General features: G+C 42.9%; 1 protein-coding gene across 1 annotated transcript in view; it reads right to left on the bottom strand.

Moving 5' to 3' along the window:
- Positions 1 to 15,708, bottom strand: part of ALN (allantoinase) — a 170,887-nt gene that overhangs the window by 30,252 nt on the left and 124,927 nt on the right. Inside the window, exon 11 of the mRNA XM_087668585.1 lies at positions 14,956 to 15,111. Within this exon, the coding sequence (XP_087524711.1) occupies positions 14,956 to 15,111 (156 nt within the window). The remainder of the gene's footprint in view (positions 1 to 14,955; positions 15,112 to 15,708) is intronic.

Genomic DNA, 15,708 nt, shown 5'->3' on the forward strand with positions numbered 1-15,708 from the left:
AGGGAGGTGATGTATTTACGTATGTATCCAAGGAAGACAGATTGGAGGGAAACAATTATTCGCTATGGTCATTCATGATGAAAAATATATTAGTGGCCAAGAATTTATGGGATTATGTCAGTGGAGAGGAAACTCGACCGAGAGTTGCAGCTCCCGTTACTTCTCCTCCTCAAGGAGCACGTGGACAACGGGAACCTCAGCCCGCTCCACCTCAGCCACTTCCTCCAAGAACTGTAGCTCAAAAAGCTTCGGATACACGTGATGCACAGGCCTTGTCGTTGATTGCTTTGGCAGTTCAGCGGTCCATCATCCCTCACATTCGTTCAACATCTTCTTCACGAGATGCATGGCTGACTTTGGGGCATATGTTTGCAGGAAAGAATGAGACTCGGATCTCTTTCTTGAAGAAAGAGTTAGAGACTTTGAAGATGAATGAGGGTGATTCTATGCAGGATAACCTGAATAAGATTCAAGACTTGAGGGAGCAGCTCATGAATGTAAATGAGTACTTTTCGGATGCACAGTTGATATCCACCACCTTGAATTCCTTACCTCCTTCGTACTTGTCTTTTCATATTGCATTGAACCTCACCATGAGGATTGCGCCGAGCATCCACTCACTTTTATTCAGCTGGTTAGTTTACTTCTAGAGGAGGAGCAAACAAGGAAAAATAGTGGTGTGGATGCTATAGTCTCTGAGCAGGCTTTTGTGGCAAGACAGAAAGGCAAAAACAGCAAGGTGAAAAATGCTCCACAGAGTTCTGGCACTTCGGGCACATCACAGAATCAGACACAAGGGGGAACGCAAGCTAAAAAGGGAAAACGTCATTATTGTAAGAAGCCCGGCCACTATATCACTGAGTGCAGAAAGCGCATTGCCAAAGAGAAGAAAAAGGAGTCAGGAATGTCTGTTTCTACTACTCCTTCCACTGCTAGTGAGTCCGCGTCCTTTGTTGTGGACCGGGACTATTGTTTTTACACTTGCAGTTATGATATCTCTTGGGCCGATAGAGCACTTAGCTCTACAAAGGATGCTGACACTTGGTTCTTTGACAGTGGTGCTTCTAGACATTACATCTCGCAGAGATCTGTTTGCTTCAGTTAGTGCACCTCCCGTTGGGAAATCTGTAAAGTGTGCCAATAATGCATCATACCCTGTTCATGGTATTGGGGAGATTCATGTGAGAACAGAGGATCGAGATACAGCTAGATTCAGTAGACAGTGTGAGAGTGAGAGAGACATAGGTGAAGCACGACACCCAAGAGAATAGACTGAATGAGTGTAATCTGAAAGTACAAAGTACAACCCAAGAGAACGAGTACCCCCTTTGGCATAAAGCAACCCAAGAGAACGAGTACCCTGCAAGTAGCGGAAAACACGCTTGATAGCTTGCCAATGTGACATACGTGGCTGATGCATATACCTGCTCAAGGCTGAAACTGCAAACTGTATGTCCGGCCTAGTATTGCATAGATAGATAAGGCATCCAACTGCAGGAGCATATGTATGTATATCAAACAAATCACTGTCATCATGTAATGACAGTTTCAGTCCAGGTTCCATGGGAGTACAAACTGGCTTGCAATCCTGTAAGCCAAATTTCTCAAGAAGCTGCCCAATATACCTTGACTGTGATAACCCAATACCTTGAGCAGTATGTATGAACTGGATGCCCAAGTAGTAATGCAAAACTCCCAAGTCAGACATGTCAAAAGTTTGCTGCAAATTTTGTTTGAATGCTGAAATCTGATCAGCATGTGTTCTAATGAGCAAAAGGTCATCAACATAAAGGCATAAAATCAGCATAGATCCCCCTTCTTTACATACGTAAAGGGTAGACTCAGATGAACTGTTTAGAAACCCCTGATCAAGCAAGAAAGCATCTATCTTTTCATACCAAGCTCTAGGAGCTTGTTTTAAACCATATAGTGCCTTTTTGAGTTTGCATACCAAATGTTCTGAGCCTTCAACTGCAAAACCAATGGACTACTGTACATAAACTTCCTCCTGAAGTTCCCCATGCAAAAATGCAGTCTTGATATCTAGCTAATGAACTGTCCAACCATAATGTGCAGCCAAAGCAATCATAGACCTGATGGTCGTGATACGGAAAGTAGGAGCAAATGTCTCCTCATAATCAATCCCCTTTTTCTGTGCGTAGCCTTTAGCTACCAACCGTGCCTTGTATTTATCAATGGATCCATCTGCTTTTTTTTTCAATTTGTAGACCCATTTTGTTCCAATGTCTTTCTTCCCAAATGGCAAGGACACCAAATCCCAAGTGTGATTCTTAGTAATAGAATCTAATTCAGCTTGCATGGCTGCCTTCCAATGCACACTGTGTTGTGCATCCTCATAACATTCAAGCTCTTCATTATCAAAAGTACTTGCTGCCATAATAAACTCCATAGTATGTGCTGAATCATGCAAACGAGTTTGCCTTCTAGTACGACCAGCCATGGGTGCATCCAAAGGACTATCTTGCATAGTCTGCAAATACCATCTAGGTAGCTGTCTAGCATCCTGGCTGTGTGCAAGCTCTTGCTGAATTTCTGTTTCAGCATTATGCTGAGTATTCCGATCAGCCAATGGCTGAATTTCTGCACCTTCAATAGGAGCAGCTGGCTGAACATTAGGTTCATTTTGTGAACCTCCAGCTGAATCACCAAAAGTAATGGGCAGCAGCCCTTCAAAAACATCACGGGCAGCCTGATATGTGTCCAAACCAGCCAAGGATAATTCTGATTTTTCATCAAAAACAACATCCCTGCTGACAAAAACCTTCTTAGTAACGGGATCATAGAGTCTGTAGCCTTTGCTCTCATTGCTATATCCCATAAAAATGCACTTAACAGCCTTGTTGTCCAATTTTCTTCTAAGTACCTGTGGAATATGGGCATAGGCAAGACACCCAAAGGTACGAAAGTGACCAACAGAAGGTTTACGGCTGTTTCAAGCCTCAAATGGTGTGATGGTCTTCAAGGCTTTGGTAGGGCATCTGTTCAAAATGTGGCAAGCACACATGACTGCTTCCATCCAAAAACTATGAGGCAAGCTCTTTGCCTTCAGCATACATCTGGCCATCTCCATGAGTGACCGATTTTTCCTCTCTGCTACCCCATTCTGCTGTTGAGTATTAGCTGTAGTATACTGATGTACTATGCCCTTCTGCTGCAAAAAAGAATTCAGCATAGAGGACATGTATTCCCCCACTCGGTCCGAACGGAGAGTCTTAATGTGGCATCCAGATTGGTTTTCAAGAAGTGCACTGAAAGCCAAAAATGCATCATACACTTCTGACTTCTTTTTCAAACAATAGACCCAGCAAAAACGTGTGAAGTCATCAATGAATGTCACAAAATAATAACAACCACCCAATGACATGGTCTGCATAGGCCCACATACATCTAAATGCACCAACTCCAATCTGGTTGTTGCCCTGAAAGCAACATCACGAGGAAATGAGAAACGATGCATTTTCCCCAAAATGCATCCCTCGCATAAGTGCTTAGGAGGTCTCTCCAAGAGAGGTAAGCCATCCAGCATCTGAGTACGCTGTAAAAGCATCAAGCTGCCAAAGTTTACATGCCCTAAACGAGCATGCCATAACTCCGCCTGTATCATAGCAGAAGTAAGAGTGGATGTCAAGTATGCTGACTGATCTACTGAAAGAGCATCCAACTCATATAAACCATGACACAAAGATCCTGTCAAGACCAATGTCATGCATTCTTTTTCTCGAACCATGCAACGATCATCATCAAAAGTGACCTGCATACCACAACGTGCCAAAGAAGAAATAGAAAGCAAATTCTTATTTATTCCAGGCACAAACAAAGCATCCTGCAGGCGGAGAATAGAGCCATCAATGGCTGTGAGCTAAATCTCCCCAATACCACGAACAGGGTATGATGCATTATTGGCACACTGCACCGATTTCCTAACGGGAGGTGCACTAACTGAAGCAAACAAATCTCTGCGAGATGTGATATGTCTAGAAGCACCACTCTCAAAGAACCAAGTGTCAGCATCCTCTGTAGAGCTAAGTGCTCTATCGGCCCAAGAGATATCATAACTGCAAGTGTAAAAACAATAGTCCCGGTCCACAACAAAGGACGCAGACTCACTAGCAGTGGAAGGAGTAGTAGAAACAGACATTCCTGACTCCTTTTTCTTCTCTTTGGCAATGCGCTTTCTGCACTCAGTGATATAGTGGCCGGGCTTCTTACAATAATGACGTTTTCCTTTCTTTGCTTGCGTCCCCCCTTGTGACTGATTCTGCGATGTGCCCGAAGTGCCAGAACTCTGTGGAGCATTTTTCACCTTGCTGTTCTTGCCTTTCTGTCTTGCCACAAAAGCCTGCTCAGAGACTATAGCATCCACACCACTATTTTTCCGTGTTTGCTCCTCCTCTAGAAGCAAGCTAACCAGCTGAATAAAAGTGAGTGGGTGCTCAGCAATCCTCATTGTGAGGTTCAATGCAGTATGAAAAGACAAGTACGAAGGAGGTAGGGAATTCAAGGTGGTGGATATCAACTGTGCATCCGAAAAAAATTCATCTACATTCATGAGTTGCTCCCTCAAGTCCTGAATCTTGTTTAAGTGATCCTGCATAGAATCACCTTCATGCATCTTCAGAGTTTCCAACTCTTTCTTCAAGAAAGAGATCCGTGTCTCATTTTTTCCTGCAAACATATGCTCCAAAGTCAACCATGCATCTCGTGAAGAAGATGCCGAACGCTGAACTGCCAAAGCAATCAGCGACAAGGCCTGTGCATCACGGGTATCCCAAGCTTTTTGAGCTGCAGTTCTTGGAGAAAGTGGCTGAGGTGGAGCGGGCTGAGGTCCCCGTTGTCCACGTGCGCCATGGGGAGGAGGAGTAGCGGGAGCTACAACTCCCGGCTGAGTTTCCTCTCCACTGACATAATCCCATAAATTTTTGGCCACTAATACATTTTTCATCATAAATGACCAAAGGGAATAGTTGTTTCCGTCCAGTCTGTCCTCCTTGGATACATACGTAAAAACATCACCTCCCTGATTTGCCATGATGACAAATTTCCAAAGACAAAATGAGCAATGTCAAAGCAGTACGAACTGGAAATCTGCAAATTTCCAGAAATTGCAGTAAATACGTTTCTGCAATTGATGTGCAAGGGCGTACTCTGTCAGAAAACTGTCATTTACTGCACGCTTCCCAAGGTGCAAACAGTGCAATGCAACACTGTTATGAATAAATCCCCAAAATTTTTGCCAAAATCTCTATCAAAAACAGTCGTTCTGTGACTGTATCAGCAGTTTAAATGCATCTGTCCTCCAAATACATAAAAGCCCCAAAATGTCTGACGATCCTGTCTAAAAATTTGCATGAAATTTTTCCCTGCACTGGTTCTGTGTTGCCGCGTGTGACCCTCCGCTTCCAGACTTGGTCTTGGGCTGAAATTTTTTTTAAAAAATGTTTAAAATTGCTCCTTACGTGGTCATCTGGCGGGCTGACCAGTCGCGTTGGGCAGGCGGGCTGTGTGTGGACAGGGCAGGCGGCGTGAAGCACGTCGCGAGCTGCTGACGTGGAAGTAGACAGGCAGGCAGGCGGGTGACTGGTCAAACGGGCGTTGTCCTGACGAAGATTGTGTGCGGACTGCCGGGCTGGTGGTGCTGCTCGCGAGCAGGCGTTGACTCCGGGGACAGGACGTGGACGTGCTGCTGACGTGAAGATTGCTGACTAGCGACTGCTGACGACGAGCTGTACTGTGCTGAGGCAACCCTGAGGAACAGCGCCTGACTGCTGACTGACGACGAGCTGTACTCTGCTGACAGGACTGACGACAGGCTGTACCTGTGCTGATGTGACGTCTAACAAGGTTTGACGTTAGGCAGCGTCAGACCCTGTGCCCTGGAGACACGTTGCGTGGAGCTGTGTGTCAGCGGCCTGGAGCAGGACTGGCGTGTGCTGCAGACTCGGGGGCAAGACTGACGGGGATTCCTGGCTGCTGACTGAGGACTGCTCTGATACCAAATGTGAGAACAGAGGATCGAGATACAGCCAGATTCAGTAGACAGTGTGAGAGTGAGAGAGACAGAGTTGAAGCACGACACCCAAGAGAATAGACTGAATGAGTGTAATCTGAAAGTATAAAGTACAACCCTTAAACCTTAGGGTTGTAGGGGGGTGTTCACACCCGACACACACTAAGTGCCTAAATGTGTGTAACATAAGCACATAAGTACATACGATAATAAGACCATAAGTCTGGGGGAAAAAACCTCTCCTACCGAGAGTAAAAAGTGCCCCAGTGTCCTACTGATCACCGACACTCCCATATGAGCGTAGGCGTAAGTAAGGCATGAGTAAAATACCCAACAATTCAGCTCACAGCCATTGATGGCTCTATTCTCCGCCTCCAGGATGCTTTGTTTGTGCCTGGAATCAAGAAGAATTTGCTTTCTATTTCTTCTTTGGCACATTGTGGTTTGCAGGTCACATTTGATGATGACCGTTGCATGGTTAGAAACAAAGAACGCATGACTTTGGTCTTGACAGGATCTTTGTGTCATGGTTTATATGAGTTGGATGCTCTTTCAATAGATCAGTCGGCATACTTGACATCCACTCTTACTCCTGCTATGATACAGGCGGAGTTATGGCATGCTCGTTTGGGGCATGTAAACTTTGGCAGCTTGATGCTTTTGCAGCGTACTCAGATGCTGGATGGCTTACCTCTCTTGGAGAGACCTCCTGAGCACTTATGCGAGGGATACCAAATGGGAAAAATGCATCGTTTCTCATTTCCCCGTGATGTTGCTTTCAGAGCAACAACGAGATTGCAATTGGTGCATTCAAATGTTTGTGGGCCTATGCAAACAATGTCATTGGGTGGTTGTTATTATTTTGTGACATTCATTGATGACTTTATGCGTTTTTGTTGGGTCTACTGTTTGAAAAAGAAGTCAGAAGTGTATGATACATTTTTGGCTTTCACTACACTGGTTGAAAATCAATCTGGATGCAAAATTAAGACTCTCCGTTCAGACCGAGGGGGGGAATACATGTCCTCTATGCTCAATTCCTTTTTGAAGCAGAAAGGCATAGTCCATCAGTACACTACTGCCTATACTCCACAATAGAATGGGGCAGCATAGAGGAAGAATCGGTCACTCATGGAGATGGCCAGATGTATGCTGAAGGCAAAAAGCTTGCCTCATAGTTTTCGGATGGAAGCAGTCATGTGTGCTTGCCATATTTTGAACAGATGCCCTACCAAAGCCTTGAAGACCATCACACCTTTTGAGGCTTGGAACAGCCGTAAACCTTCTGTTGGTCACTTTTGTACCTTTGGGTGTCTTGCCTATGCCCATATTCCACAGGTACTTAGAAAAAAGTTGGACAACAAGGCTGTTAAGTGCATTTTTATGGGATATAGCAATGAAAGCAAAGGCTACAGACTCTATGATCCCGTTATAAAGAAGGTTTTTGTCAGCAGGGATGTTGTTTTTGATGAAAAATCAGAATTATCCTTGGCTGGTTTGGACACATATCAGGCTGCCCGTGATGTTTTTGAAGGGCTGCTGCCCATTACTTTTGGTGATTTAGCTGGAGCTTCAGAAAATGAACCTAATGTTCCGCCAGCTGCTCCTATGGAAAGTACAGAAATTCAGCCATTGGCTGATCGGCATATTCAGCATCATGCTGAAACTGAAATTCAGCAAGAGCTTGTACACAGTCAGGAAGCTAGACAGTTACCTAGATGGTATTTGCAGACTATGCAAGATAGTCCTTTGGATGCACCCATGGCTGGTTGTACTAGAAGGCAAACTCGTTTGCATGATTCAGCACATACCATGGAGTTTGTTATGGCAGCAAGTACTTTTGATAATGAAGAGCCTGAATGTTTTGAGAATGCACAACACAGTGTGCATTGGATGGCAGCAATGCAAGCTGAATTAGATTCTATTACTAAGAATCAAACTTGGGATTTTGTGTCTTTGCCATTTGGAAAGAAAGCCATTGGAACAAAATGGGTCTACAAATTGAAAAGGAAAGCAGATGGATCCATTGATAAATACAAGGCACCGCTTGTAGCTAAAGGCTACGCACAGAGAAAGGGCATTGACTATGAGGAGACATTTGCTCCTACTTCCCGTATGACGACCATCAGGTCTATGATTGCTTTGGCTGCACATTATGGTTGGACAGTGCATCAACTGGATATAGAGACTGCATTTTTACATGGGGAACTTTAGGAGGAAGTTTATGTACAGCAGCCCATTGGTTTTGCAGTTGAAGGCTCAGAACATTTGGTATGCAAGCTCAAAAAGGCACTATATGGTTTGAAACAAGCTCCTAGAGCTTGGTATGCAAAAATAGATGCTTTCTTGCTTGGTCAAGGGTTTCTAAACAGCTCATCTGAGTCTACCCTTTACGTATGTAAAGAAGGGGAATCTATGCTGATTATATGTCTTTATGTTGATGACCTTTTGCTCATTGGAACACATGCTCATTAGATTTCAGCATTTAAACAAAATTTGCAGCAAACTTTTGACATGTCTGACTTGGGAGTTTTGCATTACTACTTGGGCATCCAGTTCATACATGATGCTCGAGGTATTGGGCTATCACAGTCAAGGTATGTTGGGCAGCTTCTTGAGAAGTTTGGCTTACAGGATTGCAAGCCAGTTTGTACCCCCATGGAACCTGGACTGAAACTGTCATTACATGATGACAGTGATTTGTTTGATATACATACATATGCTCCTGCAGTTGGATGTCTTATCTACCTATGCAACACTAGGCCAGACATACAGTTTGCAGTTTCAGCTTTGAGCAGGTATATGCATCAGCCACGTATGTCACATTGGCAAGCTGTCAAGCGTGTTTTTCGTTACTTACAGGTACTCGATCTCTTGGGTTGCTTTATGCCAAGGGGGGACCACTGCAGTTACATGCTTACAGTGATTCTGATTGGGCTGGTGATTATGATACACATCACTCCACTAGTGGCAATTGTTTCTTTCTTGGCTCTTCTTGCATTTCTTGGCTTAGCAAGAAACAATCCACTGTTGCCACATCGTCATGTGAAGCTGAATACAAGGCAGCTTTCACTACCACAGTTGAATGCGTATGGCTTAGACGCTTGCTAGCTGATCTAGATGTATCTGTTACAGAGCCTACTCCTTTGTTCACTGACAGTCAGAGTGCCATTGCAGTGGCACGGAACTCAGTGTTTCATGCCCGCACGAAACACATTGAGATCCATTATCACTTTGTCAGAGAGAGGCTACATGCAGGTGATATCAGCCTTGTCTATTGTCCTACCACCAGTAATGTGGCAGACATCTTCACCAAAGCTCTTCCTCGTGACAAATTTGAAGCATTTCGCGATGCTTTAAATTTGATATTCTTTGGTGGCGGATGATCCTTGTACTCTTGATCACTCTTCACTCCAGGGGGGTTTGTTGGGTATTTGACTCACGCCTCACTTACGCCTACGCTCATATGGGAGTGTTGGTGATCAGTAGGACACTAGGGCACTTTTTACTCTCGGTAGGAGAGGTTTTTTCCCCCAGACTTATAGTCTTATTGTCGTATGTGCTATGCTTATGTTACACACTTATGGGCACTTAGTGTGTGTCGGGTGTGAACACCCCCTACAACCCTAAGGTTTAAGGGTTGTACTTTGTACTTTCTTGTTACACTCTTTCAGACTATTGGATTGGGTGTCGTGCTTCACTCTGTCTCTCTCACTCTCACACTGTCTACTGCACTCTCAGCTGCATTTCGATCCTATCACCATCTTTACACTATATGGATGCCATGTAAATATAGAGGGCCAAATTTTTGTAACAATTTGTAATCTATACTCTATACAAAACAATTTGTTAAGTAGTTGCAATTTACAACTTGCAAGTTAAACGATTTGAATCACATTGCACACAATTATCAAATATTGTGGTTAACTTCTTGATTAAGTTAAAATTGTGTAAAGGGGTTTTTTGTCTATTGTTGGGAATAATGTATCTCTCATTTCGTGTTAACTTGATAGTTTTTATGCCAAGTTGTCATTCTATAAACTTGTTTTCTACTAATCAGTATGAAAAGTCACAACTCCTAGAAGAGGATGCATATGTTGCACAACCTCCAAGCTTTGTTGTGCAAGGCCAAGAGCACAAGGTTTGCAACTGAATAAAGACTTGCAAGGCTTACAACAATCTCCATGCGCTTGACACCCCAAGATGGATGTGTTTTTTTACTGTAGAAGGGTTCCAAAACAGCCCAACTAAACGCACTCTCTACGTCAAGAAGGGGGGGGATTCGATCATTATCATTCTTTAGGTAGATGATCTGATTTTCAGTGGACCAAATGAGAGAAAATTTGTAGATTTCAAGGCTGAATTGCAGTCTACTTTTGATATGTCACATATAGGGTTGATTCACTATTTTTTGGGATTCAATTCATCCAAAATCAGCATGGCATTCTTATGTCTTAGTCATGGTATGCTCACAAGTTGCTCATAAGGTTTAACATACAAGATTGTAGACCTATGAGCACACCTATGGAAACAGGGATGAAGCTTTCAATGCATGATTGCAGTAATCTATCTAATGTTGCTATTTACAGCCAAGCTCTCGGCTGTCTCATCTATTTGCGCAACACCTGTCCAAACATACAGTATGCAGCATCACACGTGAGCAGATACATGCACAATCCAAGGACACTATATTGGGAGGTTGTTAAGCACATTTGTTTCTATTTGCAAGAAACATAGTCATGTGGTTTGCTATTTTCCAAAGGGGGGAGACTTGAAAATGCACGCTTACAGTGATTTAGATTGGGTTGGTGACCACAATACAATGTTGCCTACTAGTGGACATTGTTTCTTTCTAGGCCAATCATGCATTTCCTAGGTAGGCAAGAGACAACCTACTATGAATATCTCATCTTGGGAAGCTAAGTATAGGGCAACTTTCACAACAACAATCAAATGTGTTTGTTCGCACCATGTATTCACTGGTCTTCATGTTCATTTGGAGGGACTCATTCCTGTTCTTTCTGACAGTCAGAGTTCTCTTGCAGTAGCATGGAATCTAGTGTTTCACACTCGTACAAAACACATTGACATACATTATCACTTTGTCAAAGAGAGATACATGCACGGGGGATTAGCATGATCTACATCCCCACATAGGAGAATGTTGCAAATATTTTCACCTAGGCACTATCATGTGAAAAGTTTGAGGAGTTTCAAAAATCCTTGAACTCTCTACCTTTTGGTGATTGATTCACTCCTTGTACATCATCACATTGACACTTCAAGGAGGTGTTAGAATTGGTCAATTATGGGCCGTGCCCAATGTAATGTGTGTGTTGTGGACACTTAATAAAGTGTCAAAAGTATAGTATGTCTAGGACTTTAAAAGTAGTCACACTGGATCTAGAGTTAAATTAACTCTAGTTGAGTTAGGGATAGGTCTAATTTACTTAAGACCTATTGTACTTTAAAAGTAGTCACACTAGATCTAGAGTTAAATTAACTCTAGTTGAGTTAGGGATAGGTCTAACTTACTTAAGACCTATTGTACTCTCATTCTATCATTCTACTACTTGCATCTTTTGAGTGTGGGACTGCTGCCCACTCTTGCATTGCCTATTACTTGCTCGCTCTCTCTTCCTCCATTTCCAACAATGTTTAAATTTTCAGTTTTGTGTATTTGATGCTTGCTGTAATTAGAGTTAAATCGACTTATCTGCCACACTTGCTGAATAGGAAGGCTGCTTTCACCGTCCGTCCAACAATCCACGTCACGACCATTGTGGTGATCTGATGACAATCCTCATGGTCACGTCTTTGTGAATGCCAGTTTTCACAATCTCGGGTACTTCAATGGTCCTTGAGGTCCCAATCGACAAAATCCCCCTCTCATCATGGTCTACCATAGATTTTCTTCAAGAAACCTGCAGAAAGGGGTTGATGGGTCTGCTGTGCAGAAAGATCTGATATGTGAAGCAGTAGAAAACAGGGAGTATCTAATGCTGGATGACTCAAAATGGTGCTGGGAACAAAGGTTGATCTGCAAATGCAGGTTGTACAAGGGCTGAAACCAGAGAAAACAGCCTTAAAAGACTCTGGAGACAAAGGAGCCTGAAGCAATGCTTTCCTGCAGAAAACGCACAGATCCAGCACTCTAGGTGATGACATCAGCACAAGAAAGAAAAGTTGCTCAGCAGACAAAAAGGTCACCTGGCTGCTCTAGTAGCTTCTGAGATAAAGATGTGTCAAAAGTGGGTGCAGCAATGGAAGCCTAGAAGACTTTTGTAATAAATTGCACAACACAAGAGAAAAGAGAAAAGACAATAGAAGAACATTGCAAAGAACTCGAAGAATGATTAGGAAATGGAATCCATATACCAAACATGAGACTGTTGCATACAACAGTGAACCACCGGTTGTGTGAGCACTGGCACTGGCTCCCACTCTCCAACAAAACGTGCTTTGGAAGTGTGCAAGTGAATGAATCACTGAGGAAATAGCTCAAATAAATAGGTATGAAATAATGGCCAAAATAAATTAGGTCTGCTAGCATCATGATGGCCCTCAAATAAAGTTGGCCAGCCAAAAATGCTAGAACCATAAAAAATGAGCACCAAAAAAATACCTAAAGTAGCCCTTTGTGCCCAACCCACTAATACACACGCACAGACTCACTCATGAGCTGACTAATCTACTAACACTATCTCTCAAATCATGGGTGATCTGATACAATACGATGATACAATGATAATAACTCATCAAATTCCATAAAACAAAGAATATCACAATAGGACCATGGATACCCAAGCAGTGGGTGATCAAGCCACCACCAAGGTGCCTGGGAGAGAACCTGATGTTGTCAATCATACCAACCCCTCAAAATAGAGAAGAATCACAACAGCTCTCAATGTCTATCAATAATGTCTTCCAATAGCATACATGACCTCCTATCAATGGTGCCTCTGAGCATATGTGACCATGGATTCCTTGCCTTAGGCTAGACTGCCAAAGTGTTCCCTTATGTGAGCCTAGCCAGCAACAGCAAAAGCACCACACCAGGACCTAACACAGATGGAAGTGTAGAAGATGCCTGTAATAGATTGCACAACACAAGAAAAGAGAAAAGAGAAAACAAGAACACTGCAAAGAAGAACTCAGAAGAATGCTCGAAAAATGGAATAATCCATATACCAAACTTGAGAGAACTACGTACAACAATGAGTCACCAGGTGTGTGAGCACTCACACTCTCTCTCTTTCTCCAACAAAACCTGCTCTGGAAGTCTACAAGTGAATGAATCATTGAGGAGGAGGGACTGCAAATAAATAGGTATAAAATAATGCCCAAAATAAATCAGGTCGACCAGCATCATGATGGCCCCAAAATAAAGTCGGCCAACCAAAGATGCCAGAAACCATAAAAATGAGCACTAGAAAAATGCCTTAAAATATCACTTGTGCCCACCCCACAAATACACATGCATAGACTCACTCATGAGCTGCCTAATCTGCTAACAAAATGAGCACCAAAAAACTACCTAAAATAATCCCCTGTGCCCACCCCACAAATACAAATGCACGGACTCACTTGTGAGCTACCTAATCTGCTAACAAATGCAGCATAAAGAGAGGTAGCCTGACAAAAGGTGGAGATCTTTGATGTCTGTCCAGCACCAAACACAGCCAGGTAGAGGGGGAAAAAGGCCACATTGCTCAATTGAGCCGAAAACGCAGGGTAGACAGCACCTATAGATGATGCCCAGCGGGTACAAACTTGGACTGTAGCTCCTCTTCTTTCCAGCACCAAACACAGCCGGGTAGAGGGAGGACAAGGCCACATTGCTCAGTTGAGCTGAAAATGCAGGGTAGACAGCCCCTGTAGATGATGCCCAGTGGGTACAAACTTGGACTGTAGCTCCTCTTCTTTCCAGCACCAAACACAGCCGGGTAGAGGGAGGACAAGGCCTTATTGCTCAGTTGAGCTGAAAATGCGGGGTAGACAGCACCTGTAGATGATGCCCAGCTGGTACAAACTTGGACTGTAGCTCCTCTTTGTCAAGTCTCACTCAGACCAAGGCGAATGATATCATGTGAGGGTGTACAGCAGAAAAGAAAGCGGGCATGGAGTGAGAGAAAAGAGAGACAAAAGGAATGCAAAGAATGAAGGAACAATCTAGCTGAGAATGAATGGTACAAGAGACTGATCTCTGTCTGCCCCAACACATGGAGTCAGTGTGGGGGCGAGATAGAGGCAAGAGGAGATGATGACGATGGAGTCTAGCTGGAAAGATGAGCTGGGGTAGGCTGCCTATAAATAGGTAAACAGGGGCCACAATCGGCATAAAAATTGGCCAGGCCCAAAATGTGTGCATTCAGGTCAGCTCGCCAAAATTGTCAACTGAGGGCTATAATCTCTAAGGACCTTGTTCATTGCATTCATCATGTAAGCCACAGAATTTATAGCTCCTTGTGGTAGAGTGCACATCATTTTTGATGGATGACTAAGAACGTGGATAGAAGGTGATTACCTCATTGAGGAAATAAGTCCCTTGATCACTGATGGTCTCTTTGGAACATCCAAATTGTGAGATGACTTCCTCCCAAAGAAACCGAGCTGTGGTTCATGCATCATTTTTGCAAGTTGCCATTGCTTCTGCCCATTTAGTTATGTAGTCAATCACTACGATAATGTATCAAGTCTGTGAGTTCTAAGCGGTTGGGCTAATTAGTCCCATGAAATATATACCCCACTTTTCAAACAAACAATCACAATGTAGTACTCCTAATGTCCTCAGTTGACTCAAACTAAGGCTCATAGGTAAGAGCTAACTGTGCATGACACACGACTGCTAACACACATTGCCCTTGCATGATAAAAGCCTTTTAAAAATGTGGCGTATATACTTAACTAACAAGCAAATTACTCACATGGAGAGCACTCCATAATCGAAATCTGTTCTCTTTTGTCCGAATAGGTGGTGCACATTTAAAGCGTGTATCTCCATCTTGTATTTCCTCGGCTGCAAAAGCAAGATAGTGTGGACATGTTTCTACAGAGATATTTAGTTTCTTTCCTTTTCCTTCCTGCAAAAAGGAAAAAAAGAATGAATAAAGATCCTTTAGATACAAGGTACTACTTCAAGGAATAACTCAAATAGAATAAAATTCTACAACACTACATATCCATTTAAAACCATGACTCAAACATTATTTTAACTCTATGTAGATCATCTTTAATCCAAAAATTGTTTTGAATGACTATAAACTATCTCAAGTCAAACAAAATTATATATCACTACATAACCATTATTTTTACTTTATGCAAAAAATATTTTGAATGACTACCATTGTAGGGTTGTCTAATGAATTAATGAACTTTTATAAAATATATCTTCTAAGAATAGGGACTCAAGATCTTCCTTAAAAATAGTTCATCTCTGACAAACAACTTCAAGCATGATTAGGGATTTCGATTTTGATAGTTTTTGAGGGATACCAATGGCATAAAACATTAAGTAAAAAGATAAATTCATTTGAACCTTGGTTGAGAGGCTTGTAAAGGCTAGCTACCCTCCTATCAAACCTGCAATGTCTAGGAGAATGTGCTACGGGACCGGTATGGCCTATACCGGAGGGTTTATCGTGTAGCGGATATCACCAAATAATTCTCCAACTTCAGAC

This window comes from Lygodium microphyllum, chromosome 26 (genome assembly GCF_053477565.2).
Source record: "Lygodium microphyllum isolate KBCC chromosome 26, Lygodium_microphyllum_v1.1.10, whole genome shotgun sequence".
In the NCBI taxonomy this organism is placed as follows: domain Eukaryota; kingdom Viridiplantae; phylum Streptophyta; class Polypodiopsida; order Schizaeales; family Lygodiaceae; genus Lygodium; species Lygodium microphyllum.